Raw genomic sequence first — 16,511 nt, 5'->3', positions numbered from 1 at the left:
TATTTTAGGAGCACAGAGCCAGAATGGAGTGGCAGCTCCACCAAAAGAGGCAACAGCAACACAGGTAGGTGGGGAGGCACAGGCTGCATAGATAGAACTCACAGAAGGTGACAGTGACACTTCCACCACTTCAGCAACCTCTTTTTTTCCCCCTCATTTCCCAGTCACCCACTCTCATGCCCGTCCCAGTATGCCCAGGATGTGTTCACATGGTAACAGTCACCCCTGCCAGGAAAAGAACTTGGGAAGGAGAAGCCAGGCAGGAAAAAAAAAGTGATTTTACAGCTCCTTTAATTCCCTGCAGGAGCGACTCCTCAGGCACATGGAGAGGGCAGGAACAAATCCAGAGTGGGAAAGGGGGGGTTTAGGCTGGTGTTGGAACAAGGAAATCCCCGCTGAGCTCTGTCCTAAGGTGCTGGCCTGAACATTTCAGGTGTGTTAGAGAAGGGCTCGACCACAGAAACCCCTTTATTGCATTGGCAGAAGTTCCCCTGACCTCTCCAGCTCATCCCAACCCTCACTGACAACTGTCCTGCAGGAATTTTGGGCTCCCAGGTTGTCCCAGCAGGGACGGACTTTGCAGCCTCTCGTTTACAAACCCCCAGCAAACAGCACTGAGCTGAAATCAGCTGAGAAAACTTCCCCCCAAAATTCCCCCCCTTGGGATTGGGCCCATATTGACCATGGCCTTCCAAAGCACCAGGAGCAGCAGGATCAGGAGGGTGGCTCCACAGTCACAGTTAAACTCAGGCTCAGCTGTGGCAGAAGATGCTCCACAGGCACCATTTTTTTGCTTCCAAAGGATTCTGCATGTTAATTATTGTTATATAGTTAAAGGAGTGGCACTTAAGTGTTCCCATCTACAAGTGGCTCCCTTCCTCAAATCCACAGCCTTGAGTAATCCCGGGATTTTGGGCTGGCCTGCAGCACTGAGCCAGCCTGCCCTGGGGACACAGGGACACGTCACAGCACAGGGAGAAGAACTTGCCAGAACAGAGTGTTCCAAAGAAAGGCAGACTCTTTAAAGGTTTCAAACACAGCACCTGCAGGAGAGAAAGGAGCCCACAGAGCTGGAATAGTGCATTGCAGAGGAGTTCCTGGAACTGGGTGTCACCTCCAGCAGCTCATCCCCGGGAGGACGTTTGGCACAAACCCTCGGACACGGGAATTTGGTTTCTGGTCGGGGTCAGCTGCTTGCAACGTTTTCCTGGCACTTCAGTGGGTTCAGAAAAAGGTTCTTTGACACCACAAATGGTTAAGGTCCTCTGTCAGGAGGGAAGGTTAAACATTGCTGACCCTGGTTTCGGAGGAGGAGATGATGGCAGCAGACGTGGAGGTGACCAGGGACCGTTCCCGGCGGACGTATCGCGGCTTCCGAACTGAAAGGCACAGAAACATCGTCAGCACCTGCTCAGGAACGTGCCTTTATCCCTAATTCCCTCATGGAAAGGGTGGTCAGGCACTGGAAGGGGCTGCCCAGGGGGGTGGTGGAGTCCCAATCCCTGGAGGTGTCCCAGGAAGGACTGGATGTGGCACTCAGGGCTGGGGGACAAGGTGGGGATTGGGCACAGGGTGGGCTCTGATCTTGGAGCTCTTTTCCAACCTCAGTGATCCTGTGAATTCCTAATTCCTCAGTGATCAAAGTAATTCTGGACTTCAAAAAACCCCCAACAAAACCAGACCACAAAAAAAAACCCCTACACAGAGTTGTCACAGCAAAAGCCCACAAATCAACTTTTTAAATGAGCTCCCAATGGCCCAGAAAACCAGATGCTCAGGATAAACTGGCACTCCTATTATTTTATTATTCCTATTATTTTAAGTGTTTGCAGTACATGGAGCTTTCCATTTTCAGCCCTAAAACTCCCTGACAACTGGACTTCCTCAGATGGATAAATTAAAGGCAAAGAAGCCAAGACTTTCCACGAGCAGCACTGTCAGTTTAACAGCCAGCCCGAGCCTGGAACACATCTCAAAACATCTGAAAGTTAAAGAACTGCATTAAAAAAAAATTCAATTTTAATCATACCATCTTGATTAGACGAAATCTTCCCTGAGAAATTAATTTCTGCAGGTATTAAACATCACACCTTGCCCAAAAGAGCCCAAAATACCAAAAACCCCCCAAAATAGAGTGTTCTAAGCAGACTGTGTAAAGTTGTTTTTCAAGAAGCTGAGAAATTTTCAAACCAGCAAGGCTGAAAATGAGCCAACCTGGCATTGTCAGGAGGAATCTAATCCTGAAAATAAACCCCAGACTGAATAATTTACTTATGAAAAAATAGTGCATCTCCTTGTAAGACTCCTCTCTGTGAGGACAGAGGAGTGGAAGATCTATTTTAGGAGCAGTCACAGATCTATTTTCACATCAAGTGCTCCATCACTCCTGGTGCCTGTGTTAATTAAAGCAATCAATCCCATCCCAAAAGGCCTCACTGGACAGATCTCATTGGATTTCTGTCCCCACCACAGATTCCACCAGTTGTAAACCAGCTTTAGAAATGGTTATTTTGATATATTGCTGGGTATTCTCAGCATTCCCACTCGGAGCAGAGAAGTTTCCCTGCTTTTTAGCATCCCAGGCAGCAGTTCCTCACCTGAAGAAGCTGGGGGAGGTATCATGGATGCCTGCAGAGAACAGGAGAATCATCATGTCAAACAAAGCACCTTTTCACAGTCTTTCATTCAAAAAAAACCCAAAATCCCACAGCAACATTTCAGAGTTTCAGTATTTACTGGGTATGGTTTTTCTTGGGAAAAAAAGAATCACTCAGTAGAAGCCAGAAATCCAGATGGTCTGTATTCATTTTCACCTCAGTTTGGACAAATAACCCCCAAAACATCTTTTCTATTTATTTCAGTCTCACCCATCAGGTTAAGGAGCTCATTAACGAGCTGTTAAAATTTAAATTATTGTGTGGTTGATGCTTTATTTGCTTGTTCCTGTTGGAAGAAGAGAATTCACTTACTGTTTCACTAGGCTGGAGAACAGATGCTAAAAGAGAGAGAAAGAGAGAGATTAACCCTCATTAATCTAAAAGGCTGGAACTGTTGTTTTTCCAAAAATACACTCATGCATGGAATAGTTTTATGGCTAAAAAAAAAGAGTTTTGTCACAAAAACCCACCAAAGCAGAGCAGGACAGTCAGAAAATCCATCAGGGGAACACACTGGGTGTAGGACTCTCTTCAAGATTTAGATAAAGGGTTGTAAAGTCTTCAAGAGGGACTTATTTTGCTTCCAAAGGAGGAAACCTCAGCAGCCTCTTTGACAGGGAAAAATGTCACTTGGAGCCAGGAAAAAATAAAAGGACAAATAAAAATGTGAACCCCTTTAGCCAGAGGGGTGATAATCATCCTCCAGACAGAAGGGAAGCTGAGAATCAGCCAGGGGAATGTTTGTTAAGGTTTTCCCCCCCTCAGAGAAGGACATTAAGGCTTTATCCTGCTGGATCAGGGGGAATTATCAGCCCAAAAGAGGGAAGTCAGACCACAGGCACTGCAGCATCAGAGGTCTGGTGTCCTGCCAGCTTAGAAATGTCATAAACCAGCTCCTGAGCCCCTAAAAACTGAAGGAGAACCTGGTGCTGACTAAATTTCCTTGGAAAAGCAACTCAGAGATCTCAATCCTTCAAGGATATTACGGGTTCTTGATCAGTTCAGACTCAGAGAGCTACTGGAGTGAAATTTTATATCAAATGATAGCACATTCAATCAAGCAAAGTTCATTTAGGGATTTAATAGACAATGGACAATCTTACCTTTGTTCCTTCTGTAGAAAATGTTGGGAAGTTTATTGGCACGTTTGAGGTAGAAGAAAGAAGCAACAGAGAGAATCAGGAACAAACTGATGAAAAATGTCCCTAAGATGAGGGAAGCTGCCACTTCTGGGCCCCCTGTGCAAAAAAAACCACATTATAAAGAGAGAGAAAACACTGGTATTCATCAGAAATGCCTTCTAATAAAAGGGTTAAACAACAGATAAAAGACCAACTTCCTGATATTCATTCTCTGCTTGAGAAGTCCCCGTTCTGAAGGGCAATTAATGCCTCAAATTGAGAATATAGACACGAAAAGATGAATTAGGAAGGGATCAGCAGCTGCCACGTTCACCAGGGCTGTGGAGCTTTGCCTTCTGGGAAACACTGAACCAATTCTAACACTTAAATCACTTTATCCAGTCTCTTGCTGCCGAAATATTCTCAATTTGTGTTCTTCTTACCAGTGTCCAAGTGTTTTTAGGAGCTTAAACTGTGATAAAACCAACCAAGAGAAAGGCTCAGTGAGATGCAGATGTGTCACATGTTGCCTCAGCCCTAAAACCCCAAAATCTTGCAGCATAGACGTTCAAAACTCAGTTTTTTGGTTTCATAAACCAGCTCAAGCTGCACCAGAAAATCCCTTGTAGATCCCAAGGGGAAAGAACCACTCAGCAAAAGAATTCCCTTAAAATTCAACTCAGATTTATCAGAATCTTTAGAAAAGATTCTTGTTGAGAATAAGGCAGGAAAGGTTAAAAAAATTCTACTCCACTTAGAATAAACCTTGTTCGAGAAATAAAAGCTAATAATGAAATAAAACCTGTTTTTACAACTTGCTGGTACATGGGGAATAATCACAAAATCATTTACTCACCTATGCTCTGTAGGAAAGGAGTTACAGTGCTTATGTTCATCTGGAAATTCATCTCTCTGCTCCCAGCTGCAATTAAAAAAGAATGTTTTTAAAGGCAAACATAAAAACTACAGATGTGTTGAAAACCTTAGTAAAAGGCTATTAACTGCTCAGGAATTATTTGAGGTTATATATGTATAATATTGGAAATACAATTTGAGGTTGTACAGGAATCCTGATTGAATTTCACTTTATATATATCACTTTTGAATTCTTTTTTGGGAAAAAAAGCAAAAAACATCATCAAAATTTGTCAAATAATAAAAAAGAAAAGAAAAGAATTCACTGCTGCATTTCCCAGGAACTCAGACCAAGTTTCTGAGCTCCTTTCATTAAACTTATTGACCAGGAATTGGATGGTTCTCACCTCTCCAACAAAGCTCAGACACAAAATGAAATCCAGGCTCCTTAATATAGATTTTTTTTTTCAAAGAACTCAAGCACAGTCTGAGCTGTTTTGTGCTCTGGAGAGAAATGCTGGCAAACACCCCCAGCAAATGCCTTTTTCTTGTAGTGCAGATGAAAGTTGCCCCCAAATTCAGCATTCACTGGGTGTCTGCCACTGATCCTGCTTAGGGAGTTTAATCATTTCAGTGTTCAGGACTGTTTCATTTCATCATTTTTATTTCATGCCACATTTGCTTTTGCACAACAAGACTTGGAAGGGGTTTTTTTCCCCCCCTCACAGAATGATTCCACATCACTCTGCAGCTTCTTTACGCTGAATTTCCAAGTTCCTACAGGTTTTGTTGCACGTTCAAAAGCTCAAAGTCACTTTGGAAAAGTTTGATAAAGGAAGGGGAATAAAAATCTGCAGGATTTGACTCTTGGAGAGTCTTTGCTGGGCCAAAGAAGAGATGGCAGGGCTAGAAAAAACCAGAATAAAGGGCTGATAAATGACTCACTAGTTCTGCACTCGGTCAGGTTGTAAACAGAGAAAACAGGCAGGGTTTCATTTTTGCATTTAATGCAGCTGCTGCTTCCGTCCTCATTCCATCTCCTGTAACAACCTGCAGGGGAACAGCAGGTACAGAGGCATGAAAACCACAAAAGCAACACTGGAGGCAAATTTTTTTCCCACTTTTTGGGTTATTTCTTCCCCAAAAGAGGCAGAAATTCCCTCTGCTCCGCTGGTTACAGGCACCTCCTGCTTCCTAATCTATCACAATTGTTTGCATTATTCATTTAATTTCATTTTTATTGGATTATTTTCATTTCAAAGCCTTCATTCCAGAAAAAAAGGGGGGAAAAAGGAGGGAGAGTTACAAGCAAACAACTCCCCAAAGGTAATTCCAACCCCACTCCATTCCCTGCTTCCCGTGGTGGAGTTTGCAGCAAGATGGGAAATGCCTAAAAAATTATAAGTAACACTCAAGAATACTAAAAAAAAAAAGAGTCATTTTACTTTTTAGAGGTCACAGAAACAAAATTAAATGATATTTTTAATATATATAATATTGGAAATACAATAGGCAGGGACAACATGCCAAGAACCAGAAAGGGTGGGAAAAAATGCTGGAAGTTAAAATCCAAATCCTGCCCTAATAAAGTTTTTTTTTTCTTCCTGTTGCTGGTTAAAAATCCAGTTCTGGAAGAGCCTGGAGCCAAAAATTGGTATCAATTATCCCCTAAGGCAAAACCACTGGTAAGGTGCTGATTCCAAACCATTTTCCTTCGAGGTTTGATGCCCCAAAAATCACAAATTACAGCTGATATTTAATCTGAGCACAAGGGAGAGGCAAAGACTTTCTGGAGTAAAAACTCTGATGTGACACCAAAGGTATTGGGAGATTCTCAGATTACAGGAAGATTTAAGAGAATGCCACAATTTGGAGGCAATTGTTTATACCATAGCTAATGATACCTGTTTCTGAGATCATTTAGAAGCAGAAATTAATGTATTAAATGAAGCAACTCTTAGAGGAGTTAATAAAGTTTGGCTTAAAACACCCAAAGAACCATCCCAGGGTGGAGCCCAATTTTCAAGTCACTAATTCTCTCGTTCCTGTGGGCTCTGGAGCCATTTTTCCTGCTTTTACTCCCGGATTTGAAATAAAATGGCATTAAAAAAGGACCACCTTTCACTGACAAAAGAAGATTTTAACTCCATTTAGGAGAAAACAACTTCAGGCACAGGGCAGGAGGAAGAATGAGGCTTTTTGTGTCAACAAAACCATTGAAATGGTTCTTAAGGCTGCCTTAAATACACATTACAGCATTTTTGGCTCTTTATGCTGATTATATGGGCTTTTAGGGCTTTCAAGCATTTCCAGCAGCTCTTACATAATCCAAGTGCACATTAAATAAATAAAAAGAAATAAAGAATAACCTCATCAATAATATTTTATTCCCTTTTAGCCATGAAAGGACAATATTTGTGAGCCATGAGCAGCATTAGCTCGTGTGTGTTAGAGGAAGAAAGACTTTGATGTGAGCATGCATTCATTATTTTGTTTTTACTCCCCAGTTAATCAGGTACTTTGGTGTTAATTTAAAAAAAAAACATTAAAAAACTGGCAATTTTTTATCCCTGGAAGTGCCCAAGGCCAGGTTGGAGCAAGCTGGGATGGTGGAAGGTGTCCCTGCTCGTGGCAGGGGGTGGGACTGGATGAGCTTTAAGGTCTTTTCCCACTCAAACCAGGGGAACAATAAAATAACAAAAATAATAAAATAATAAAATCATGATTCCATGGTTTTATTAAGCAACAACAACTTATACCTGGACTGCACTGGTTGGTTGCTGGACAGGAGCTGTTGGAATCCAACACATCCACACAACATTCTGGTTCTGACACCTGAGAAAAGAAATCACAGGGTGTTTCCCACCTTTATTAAAAGGCTTCATCAACAATAATTAATTCATTATCTCCAGGGGACAGAGAGGAACAAGCAGCAACTCAGTTAAAATTTAAGTTTTTCTTTCTGCATGAAGCAGTTTTTCAAGGACAGAACCCACTGGAAGCTGCTCCTTAATAACACTCTGAAACAAAGCACACTGTGCTTGTGACGTTGGGAAAAGCCTCCAAAAACTGCTTTAGAAATATAATTGCTGAAGTCATCAGTGAAGGAGAGTTCAGAGGGGGAGTTCTGCTTCCCACAGCTCCACAAACAGGGAAAAACTGTTGGCAAAATGACTGGCAAAGCCCAGTTTTCACTGAATATTCCAAGTGATGACAACACCTCAGAGCAACCCAGCACAACTGCAAGAGCTTCTTCCTTCAATATTTAATATAAAAGAAAAACTGCATGTACCCTGCAGGCATGGAGCTCATTTTTATTTGTTTATACAAAAGCCAGCTTCCAAATGATTTACAAATTACAGCAAGCTGGGACACAAAGCTCAGAGAGAAATGGTTGTTGGGAACACTGTGGTTCTTTTGATAGATATTAATAACATCTCCCAGAGGCTTGAGTTTATCCACACTCTGAACCTGCACAAAAAGCCACTAAGCTTCCAAATCAGTCTTAAAAAAGTCAAAAGTAACGAGACCTGCCCTAAATTCAGCCATAGAAGTGACTTAAATATAACTAATATACAACAGCAAATATTCTTGTGCTTCTCAGCCAACACCATCAAGTGGGAAGGTGACAGAGACCAAAGTTCTCAGATCAAACAGTTAAAAATGAAATTAGCAGGGTGATTCCACACTGGAAAAAAACAGAAGATTTATAGATAAAATGCCCAAGACCAGTTTCTTCCAAAGGTTTGTTGGTTGAACCCTCCTTCAAGCAGAATTTTATGCTTCTGTGACTTGAAGCTTCAGAGCTCCTCAGTCGTTTGCAAAGTTAACTTTTGGGTACCCGTGGTTTGGTTTATTATTTATTTGCAGTCAAACTGTCAAGCAGCTTAAAAAGTAGGGGTTTTTGATCATCAGGGTGTTTTTTGGGAGGCTTTAGGAGTTGCATCCCTACATGCACATGGGCCAGGGAGAATTCCCTGCTTTAAAAGGCAACCAGAGCAAACCAAGCCACTGGAAAAGTGTCACTTAATGCTCATTTTAGAGCAGTACAGGTAATTTCTGCTGAATTAAACAGCTTTCTAGAAACTGCACCAGGAGAGGAAAATAATTCTTCTTGTCTTAGAGCACCTGGGAAGACAAAACCCACCAAGCACCTACCGAGTTTGGCGTGGATTTGCTGGCAACTTCTGCCACCAGTCGTGTTAGGAGAAGGACATATGGCACCTCCATGCCCAGGAAAGACACAGGTCTAAATAAAACCAGGGAAAGAAATGACTTCTTAAGGACACAGAAGTTATGCTTTGCCCTTGTTAAGGAACTTTTGCCCACACACATCCCTTTTATTGGAGGTAAATTTAAATTAAACACAAGGTGGGGGGGGAGGAAGAAGGACTTACCTGGGTTTAAGATTTGCTTTTGAGACATTCAGAATTTCCCCTCCAGCTGCAGAAGGGCAGGTTTCTGGCTGTGGCAGAGCTGGGGTTGCTAAGAAACAAGGAGCCTTATCAGCCTGTTCCAAACTGGGCCATGCAGGGACGATTCCACACCCAGGATCTGAAAAAAAAAATAAAAAAAAAAAAAAATCGATGGGATTGCAAGGAGCAGTTCCTGCCTGGCACCACCAGGGATAACCCCCAGTCAGGGGCTCCACGTGAACTGGGATGGACTGGGAGCAGCACAGGGCACCCAGGAGAGGCAGCACTGCACTTCATTTCTCTCCCCTGGCAGCATTAACGAGCTCTGAGGCGTTAATGAAGTTAATAAATTGCATTTCTGAGCTGCCTGAGAAACGACCTTCTGAGTTTAAACAGAATATTTCGGTCAGCCTGCACCAAGCCTTGGTTTTTTTTTCCTCCTCAAACTGCCACGTGACTCCACCCAGCTCCGTGTTTCTGGCATTAAATGTTTGGTTACAATAAAGAAACGTGTAAATAAAGAAATGTAAAGTACAAATAAATCAATAAAGGACTGTTTGGTTGAAAATCAAAGGCGCCACATCACGTCTGATCTGCAGGGTGAGCCCCACCCTGTGTCAATATATAAATCTGCCTGTTCTCTGCTCCATACAATGCTGGGCTCAGAAGCCTGGATTTAGGAAAAAGAGTCTTATTTGAGATAAAAACCAGCAGCCTGGATTTAGGAAAAGAGCCTTTCTTATTTGAGATAAAAAACAGCAGCCTGGATTTAGGAAAAAATCATCTTCCTCCTTAGAAATCAAACCTGGGGACAGAGAAGAGCCTCAAACCAGAGCAAAGTGAGGGAAAAAAAAAAAGCCTCCAACTGTCAGGGAAAAGTCCTTTAGTGACTCATTTCACCAACTGAAATTTGTTACTATTTTTGTTCAATACAAACCCACTGGTTGTGTTTGAAATTCCTGTATCGTGACCCTTGGCAAGTTGGGGTTTTTTTTCTGAAGAACAAAAATCACTCAGCAGTTCCTATGATTAATTTCCGGATGGTTTTTTGGGTTTTTTTGTTGTTTGTTTTTTTTTTTTTTTTCCTTAAATCACTTACAAAGAGCTTCAAACTTCAAAATAAGATTAGTTCAGCTTGCTGGGAAAACTTATTATTATCCCCTGGTATCAGTGAAAGCTCCAAGATCAAGGGCTGAAAATCCTGAAAACCACACTCCAGCCTTGCTGCTCCAACTAATTCCTAATTTGGGGCAGAGCAGGAAAACCTTGCACTGTCCTGACCCTTCCAACTGAAGCAAAATAATGTTAATTATGTTCTGTCCGTTATTATTTAACATTAAGGGTTTGTCTTCTCAGCAGGTTTCTACAATTTCCCTTCAGAAATGAGCTCCTGCCCCAGAATTCCTCCTGGAAAAACCAGTTTGCAGTTGGGAAAGGAATTTGCTGATCAATGTTTTCATTGATTTGGGTGCTTTGCAGAGATTTTTGCCACCCCCTGATTATTATAACAGCTGTAAACACTAAGAAAAGCGAGTTTATTTAAACAATAAATCCCTTCTTACCTGGAAAGAGAATTTCCATGACCAAGGGGAATGATAAATAATAAAATATTTGTGAAAAGAGCCACTTTGAAGTGCCAAATCCTCCTTTTTGGGGCTGCAGCCCCCCAGCACGAGCTCCATATTGGCTGTATTTCCATGCCTGGAATAACCCAGGACACCAAGCACATTATATTAATATATAATATACAATATTATAAACATATATATTTATAGTTATATATTATAAATATATAATATTATCTATTATATAGTTATATATAATATATATTTAATATCTTAAATATATATTATAGAAATAATATATAGAAATAAATTCATTTTAATATATATTATTATATAATAATATATAATATAAATAATATATATTAAAATATATATTATATATATTATTCTTCTAGTTAGATATTATTATATATTATTATTCTAGTTTTCTATTATAGTAATAAAAATATATATTATTATTAGGCTGCTCATTTTTCCTGGCTGATCGAGAATCCACCAGGATGTGAAGAACTAATTCTGGGGCTTGAACAGAAATATTATATAAATATATATAAATATATAAAAGATAAATATATAAAATAAAAAATATATAAATATAAATGTATACAATATAAATATATATAAATATATAAATATATATAAATATAAAAATATAAATATATAAAATATAAATGTATAAAATATAAATATATATAAATATATAAATATAAATATATAAATATTGGGGCATTGATGGGCAGACTTTGGTTCCCAACCCCAATCCAGAACATCTGCCCTGCAGCTGTTCCAGCACAAACAGGCCACGGGATCAATCGGCCCTCAAATCATCAGCCAATATTTTTTATTTCCAGGAGAGAGAGACACAATATCGGAGCTTAATATGGATCTACACAGGGTTGGTTTGGCTGGGAAAGGAAAGCTGAGCTGAACAAGCTGCTTGAAAGCTCCTGAGATAAAAAATGTTATATTTACTCCATTTATATTTCATATATTTACTCCATTTATATTTTATATATTTATATTTTTATATATTTATATTTTTATACATTTATATTTTTGTATTTTTATATATTTATATATTTATATATTTATATAATATTTCTATTCAAGCCCCAGAATTAGTTCTTCACATCCTGGTGGATTCTCGATCAGCCAGGAAAAATGAGCAGCCTAATAATAATATGTATTTTTATTACTATAATAGAAAACTAGACTAATAATATATAATAATATCTAACTAGAAGAATAATATATATAATATAAATTTTAATATATATTATTTATATTATATATTATTATATATAATATATAATAAAATGAACGTATTTCTATATATTATTTCTATAATATATATTTAATATATTAAATATATAATATATATTTAATATATTAAATATATTATATATGAATATATAATAGATAATATTAGATATTTATAATATATAAATATAAATATATATTATATATTTATAATATTATCTATTATATATGAATATATAATATATATTTGATGTATTAAATATATTATATATTTACTATATTATATATTAATATATTATATATTGATATATTATATATTAAATATATATTATATATATAACTCTCTCTGAATGAGGCAGAAATTCAAGGCATGAAGGTCACACTAAATGTCTACTTTTTTTTTTTTTTTGAGGATAATTCCCAGGGAAAAATATCAGACTTCAGCACCTCTATTCTTTAAATGCAACAACATGAAAAACATTAGTTAGAGAGTTCCTAAAAGCACAGCTCTTGGAAAGAGCTCCTGACCTCCGAGTCAGGGAATAAATGGAGGGCAGAATTCCAAGCCAGCAACCTCCAGCAGGGATTTGTGCAGTTCCTTGGCCTCACTGTTCAGAACCATGGAAAGGACACGACTCTTTTCCTGCTTCCCAGCCCCAATCAAAGATAAGTGTCGATATTTTAGGGCCTAATTTTAAATTTAGAAGGCAAAAAAAGCCCTAAAGCCTTCCAAGATATTCAATATCCGGGGATAGTGGCTGAGAGGAGCTGAAGGTTCAGCTTTGAAATGAAGGATGAGAGCAGCTTGGGAGTAAAAATTGGGAAAAAATTCCTTCTTGGGAGGGTGGGGAGGGCCTGGCACAGAGAAACTGGGGCTGCCCCATCCCTGGAAGTGCCCAAGGCCGGGCTGGAAGTGGCTGGAAAAGTGTGGAATGGGCTGAGCTTTAAGGTCCCTCCCGCCCCAAACCATCCCACCATTCCACCATCCACGAATTTTCTCAGGAATCAAACACCCCCAGCAGAGCTCTTTAGCATAAAACACATTTCTCCTCTGGCAGGGCTTTCCCTCTGGACTGTGGGAGAAGGGAGAATGCCACGCACGCAGAGGAGCCCGGATTGGGAAGTGTTTGTGTTCCGGGAGCCAACGCAGGCGCCTCGATGGGAACGAGGATTTCACACCCCGGTTTTCCCAGCTGAAGCAAACCTCAAATCACTGTCAGCTCCACAACACACACACACCCCCCCCAGTGAAACACAGCCACTGAGGGAGTTCTTCCTCTGGCTGCTTTTAAAAAGGAACACAAACAATTCATCAACACCAAGCACTGGAAGACTTCTTCCTCCCACTCCTTTAATTTATCTCTTTGCCTGCAGTTTCTGTGTATCCATGAGTTCTGCTGTATTAGCAGGATCTTTCTTGCTTCAAGTGTTGCTGGAGGTTTTTTAGTTATTATTTTGAGCAAGGGGATTCCCTCAGGTACCTGGAAAAAGGTGGCAACGAAAAGAAACTTCACCTGAAATTCAGGTGGTTTTGTAATTCCCTCAGCTCAGCAGAGTTTGAAACTGTTCCACACTCAAAGCCTTCTTAATTCTGATGAGCCCTGAATTAATCCTGAGAGCAGGAAAGGTCAAAATGCAGTCTCAGAGGGCTGTAAAAGTTTAAACTCTCACTTACCAGCTCACAGGCACACAGGAGTCCTTCTGCATCTTCCTCGGGGAACCCCAAACCCCCGAGGTTTGTGGTTTAGCTGCTAATTCCTCCCCGCCACTGCCACTGTTTCCCAACAAACCTGCAGTGGCAGAACATCAGACAGGGAACAGAACAATCTTTTATCAAGTTAAAGCACAAGGAGGACTCGTTTTTCCAGCTTCCTGAACGTGCCCCAGTGAAAAGAACCCCCGTCCTACCCCTCCATCCCCAGGATTATGCAACCAGCAATTAAACCCACACACCTCCTGCTCCAAGGGGGATCTACCTTAAGCCAGGCTTTGCTGCAAAAGCTGTTTTTATTTCAAGGCACACCTGCCTTGGGCAAACACTCATTAACACCACCATTTACTGCTGTTACAACAGTTGTTGCAGCCCAAAAAAACCCAGAGCAGGAATGAATACGCTACAGGGAAAGACTAGAAAAAGGGACATATCATAGAATGGTGGAATGGTTTTGGTGGGAAGGGAACTTCAAAGTCATTCGGTCCCACCCCCTGCCACGGGCAGGGACAGCTTCCACTATCCCAGGGTGTTCCTACCTGGCCTTGGACACTCCCAGGGATGGGGCAGCCACAGCTTCTCTGGGCAACCTGTGCCAGGGCCACCCTCTGAGTAAATAATTCCTTCCTAATATCCCACCTAACCCTACTCTCTGCCAGGGTGAAGCCGTTCCCCCCTGGGCTGGAGCTCCAGCCCCTGTAAATAGTCCCTTCTCCATGTTTTTTGGAGGCACTGGAAGACCACAATTAGGTCATCCCAGAGCCTCCTCTTCTCCCAGCTGAGCAACCCCAATGTTTGTATGGCCTGTTTAGGGGTTTGGGGGCTTTTTTATTCCAAAAGGGTGCAACAAAAATCAGTGTTATTGAGGCGTGTATTGGGTGGAAGTTTAGGGGAAAAACAAAACAAAACAAAACAAAACAAAACGAAAAACCCCCAAAGAAACAAAACCAGTTACACCAATTGCCCACAACCCCAAAAATCTCAGGTTGAGAAAAAATCCTGTTAAAACTGACTTGGTTTATTAGGAAATAAAGTATCCAGAGTTTTAGCGGGTGATGAGAAGGAGGGGATTCGTTCCCAAACGCACCAGGAGCCAGCGAGGGGCGACTCTCCCCATCTTCACCCTCATCCCAAACCACCTCCGCCCTCCCCAGCCAGAGCATCGGGGTGGGGGCTTTTCCCCCCAGGAATTCGCCCCCTTCGGCAAACCCAATCCCACCCCGGCACCCTGCGAACAATGGGGCACCGCCCGGGGGTCTCCGCCCGCCCCGGGGGTCACCTCCCGTGCCCGCTCCCGCCTCCTCCTCTTCCTCCCCCTCCTCACCTGCAGTCTCACCTGAGCCCCCACCGCGGCAGCACCGCCGAGGTTCCCGTTCGTACCCCCCGCCCTCCGCCGGCGCCCTGCCCGCCGCTCCCGCTGCCCCCTGGGAGTTGTAGTCCCGCGGCCGCCGCCCGTCGCCCCACTTCCCTTAGAGGGCCCTCCGCTTTGAACTACAACTCCCAGAAGCCCCCGCGGCTCGCCCCACCTGTGCCCCGCTCCCCGCAGGTAAATGCGCTCGCTCGGCCCTTCGCGCGGCGCCGCGGAGCGTGATGGGAGAGCGAGTCCCGCGCCGCGGGCGGGACGCGGGGGCGGCGAGGCGCTGGACTACAACTCCCGGCGTGCCTTGCGAGGGCGCCGCCATTTTAGGCGTTGCTTGGCAACGCTGACGCGGCGGAAGGCAGGAGGTAGCGGGGCCTGTGAGCCCGCAAATCCTGAATATCCAGGGAATCCCGGGAAAGGAGGGATCAGGCTGCCCAGATGTGGATGCCCCAGCCCTGAAAGTGTTCAAGGCCAAGTTGGATGGAGCTCGGAGCAACCTGGTCCAGTGCAAGGTGTCCCTGCCCGTCACAGAGGGCTGAAATGAAGTGGTCTTTAAAGTCCTTTCCAATCCAAACCATTCCATGATTTTATAAGGGAAGCCTTGAGAAAGACAGGAGCATCACCCTGCCTGTCACTTACTCAGCCCCCTCTCCCAGTTACCAGCTGCTGCTGGAATTTTCCAGCAGAAAGGGCAGGAAAATTCCTGCAAATCTCTCAGGAAAAATAAGACTCGAAACAAAAGGCAACATCAAAGTTCCACTTCTGACCCGAAATCTTCACTTTCACTCAAGTTTCCTCCTCTTGAAGAGGAGAATTAAAATTTGTTCCAAGTGTGAGGCATCAGTACATCTTGTGACGAGCTTAAAATAAAGATATCACAGATAATGCCCGACATCAGCTGGGGAAAGATCTCTGTTCTATAAAACAGGGCTTTTAAAAAAGATTTTGGCATATTTCAATTCTTTCAAAGTTCTTACACCACGTATGGAAATATTTTATCCAGGAAGGAAGAAACTGCAATAATAAGAATAAAAATACTCACCAAGATAATTCCTGTGCAGTTTTGCTGAGCGTTTATATAACTGTGCAGATGAGCATGAAATGCAACTCTTCACAAATCTTCTACTGCAAAAAAAAAGGTGTTTTACTGGGGTTCTTCTTTCCCAAAGCAGGTGAAATGTTTCAGAGAAGAACCCCAGAGAAAGACTGAGCGCTGTTTATTCTCAAGGCTGAGGAAATCAGCAGGAAAAAACTTTTCCCTGGAGTTTGGATACAGAGTTTCTCCCCCGAATTTGGGATTCGTGATATAATTCAATGCTTTAATTCAATTCACTCCTTTGCTCGAGAGAGATGAAAGTGGGTGGACAGACTTTGCTTTCTGCTCTTTGTGGCACCCGCTGAACACAAAATGATAAATACACAGAGCAAAAAGTGCTGAAGCTGCAGGAGAATTATCATAATTGGGTTCATTTGCTGTTACCCGGAGCTGGGAGTTGCAGCATTTGCACATTAACAGAGCACTTAACGCAATTCTGAAAAGCCTTTTGAATTCAAAGAGTTGCTGGGT

At 41.9% G+C, this 16,511-nt stretch overlaps 1 protein-coding gene across 2 annotated transcripts; it reads right to left on the bottom strand.

Moving 5' to 3' along the window:
- Positions 1-273: 273 nt before the first annotated feature.
- On the bottom strand, positions 274-16,101 carry CUNH1orf159 (chromosome unknown C1orf159 homolog). 2 transcript variants are annotated; one of them, XM_027728774.2, is made up of 11 exons: positions 15,987-16,101; positions 13,549-13,663; positions 9,031-9,187; positions 8,792-8,882; positions 7,393-7,468; positions 5,579-5,683; positions 4,635-4,700; positions 3,761-3,895; positions 2,970-2,995; positions 2,598-2,628; positions 274-1,379 (listed from the first exon to the last, which is right to left on the bottom strand). In XM_027728774.2, the coding sequence occupies exons 4-11, from the start codon at positions 8,861-8,863 to the stop codon at positions 1,282-1,284; spliced, it is 609 nt and encodes a 202-aa protein (XP_027584575.1). In that variant the 5' UTR covers positions 8,864-8,882; positions 9,031-9,187; positions 13,549-13,663; positions 15,987-16,101; the 3' UTR covers positions 274-1,281. The 2 variants fall into 2 exon arrangements, with proteins under 2 accessions (XP_027584575.1, XP_027584571.1); XM_027728770.2 differs by lacking the exon at positions 15,987-16,101 and adding an exon at positions 14,909-14,978.
- Positions 16,102-16,511: the final 410 nt, after the last annotated feature.

Source organism: Pipra filicauda, unplaced genomic scaffold, assembly GCF_003945595.2.
Source record: "Pipra filicauda isolate LSUMZ 115617 unplaced genomic scaffold, ASM394559v2 scaffold87_size3191425_pilon, whole genome shotgun sequence".
Lineage (NCBI taxonomy): Eukaryota > Metazoa > Chordata > Aves > Passeriformes > Pipridae > Pipra > Pipra filicauda.
Note: the sequence above shows the minus strand (reverse complement) of the source record. Positions and strands in the feature narration are given on the sequence as shown.

Excerpts from the sequence above, each read along its gene's own strand:
- CUNH1orf159 (XM_027728774.2), bottom strand. The coding sequence starts at position 8,863 with ATGGAGGTGCCATATGTCCTTCTCCTAACACGACTGGTGGCAGAAGTT. Across the intron at positions 5,684-7,392 it reads AACCAACCAGTGCAGTCCAG|GTTGTTACAGGAGATGGAAT; the intron begins GTATAAGTTGTT and ends GTTCCCCTGCAG. Across the intron at positions 1,380-2,597 it reads ACCTCCCCCAGCTTCTTCAG|TTCGGAAGCCGCGATACGTC; the intron begins GTGAGGAACTGC and ends TGTGCCTTTCAG.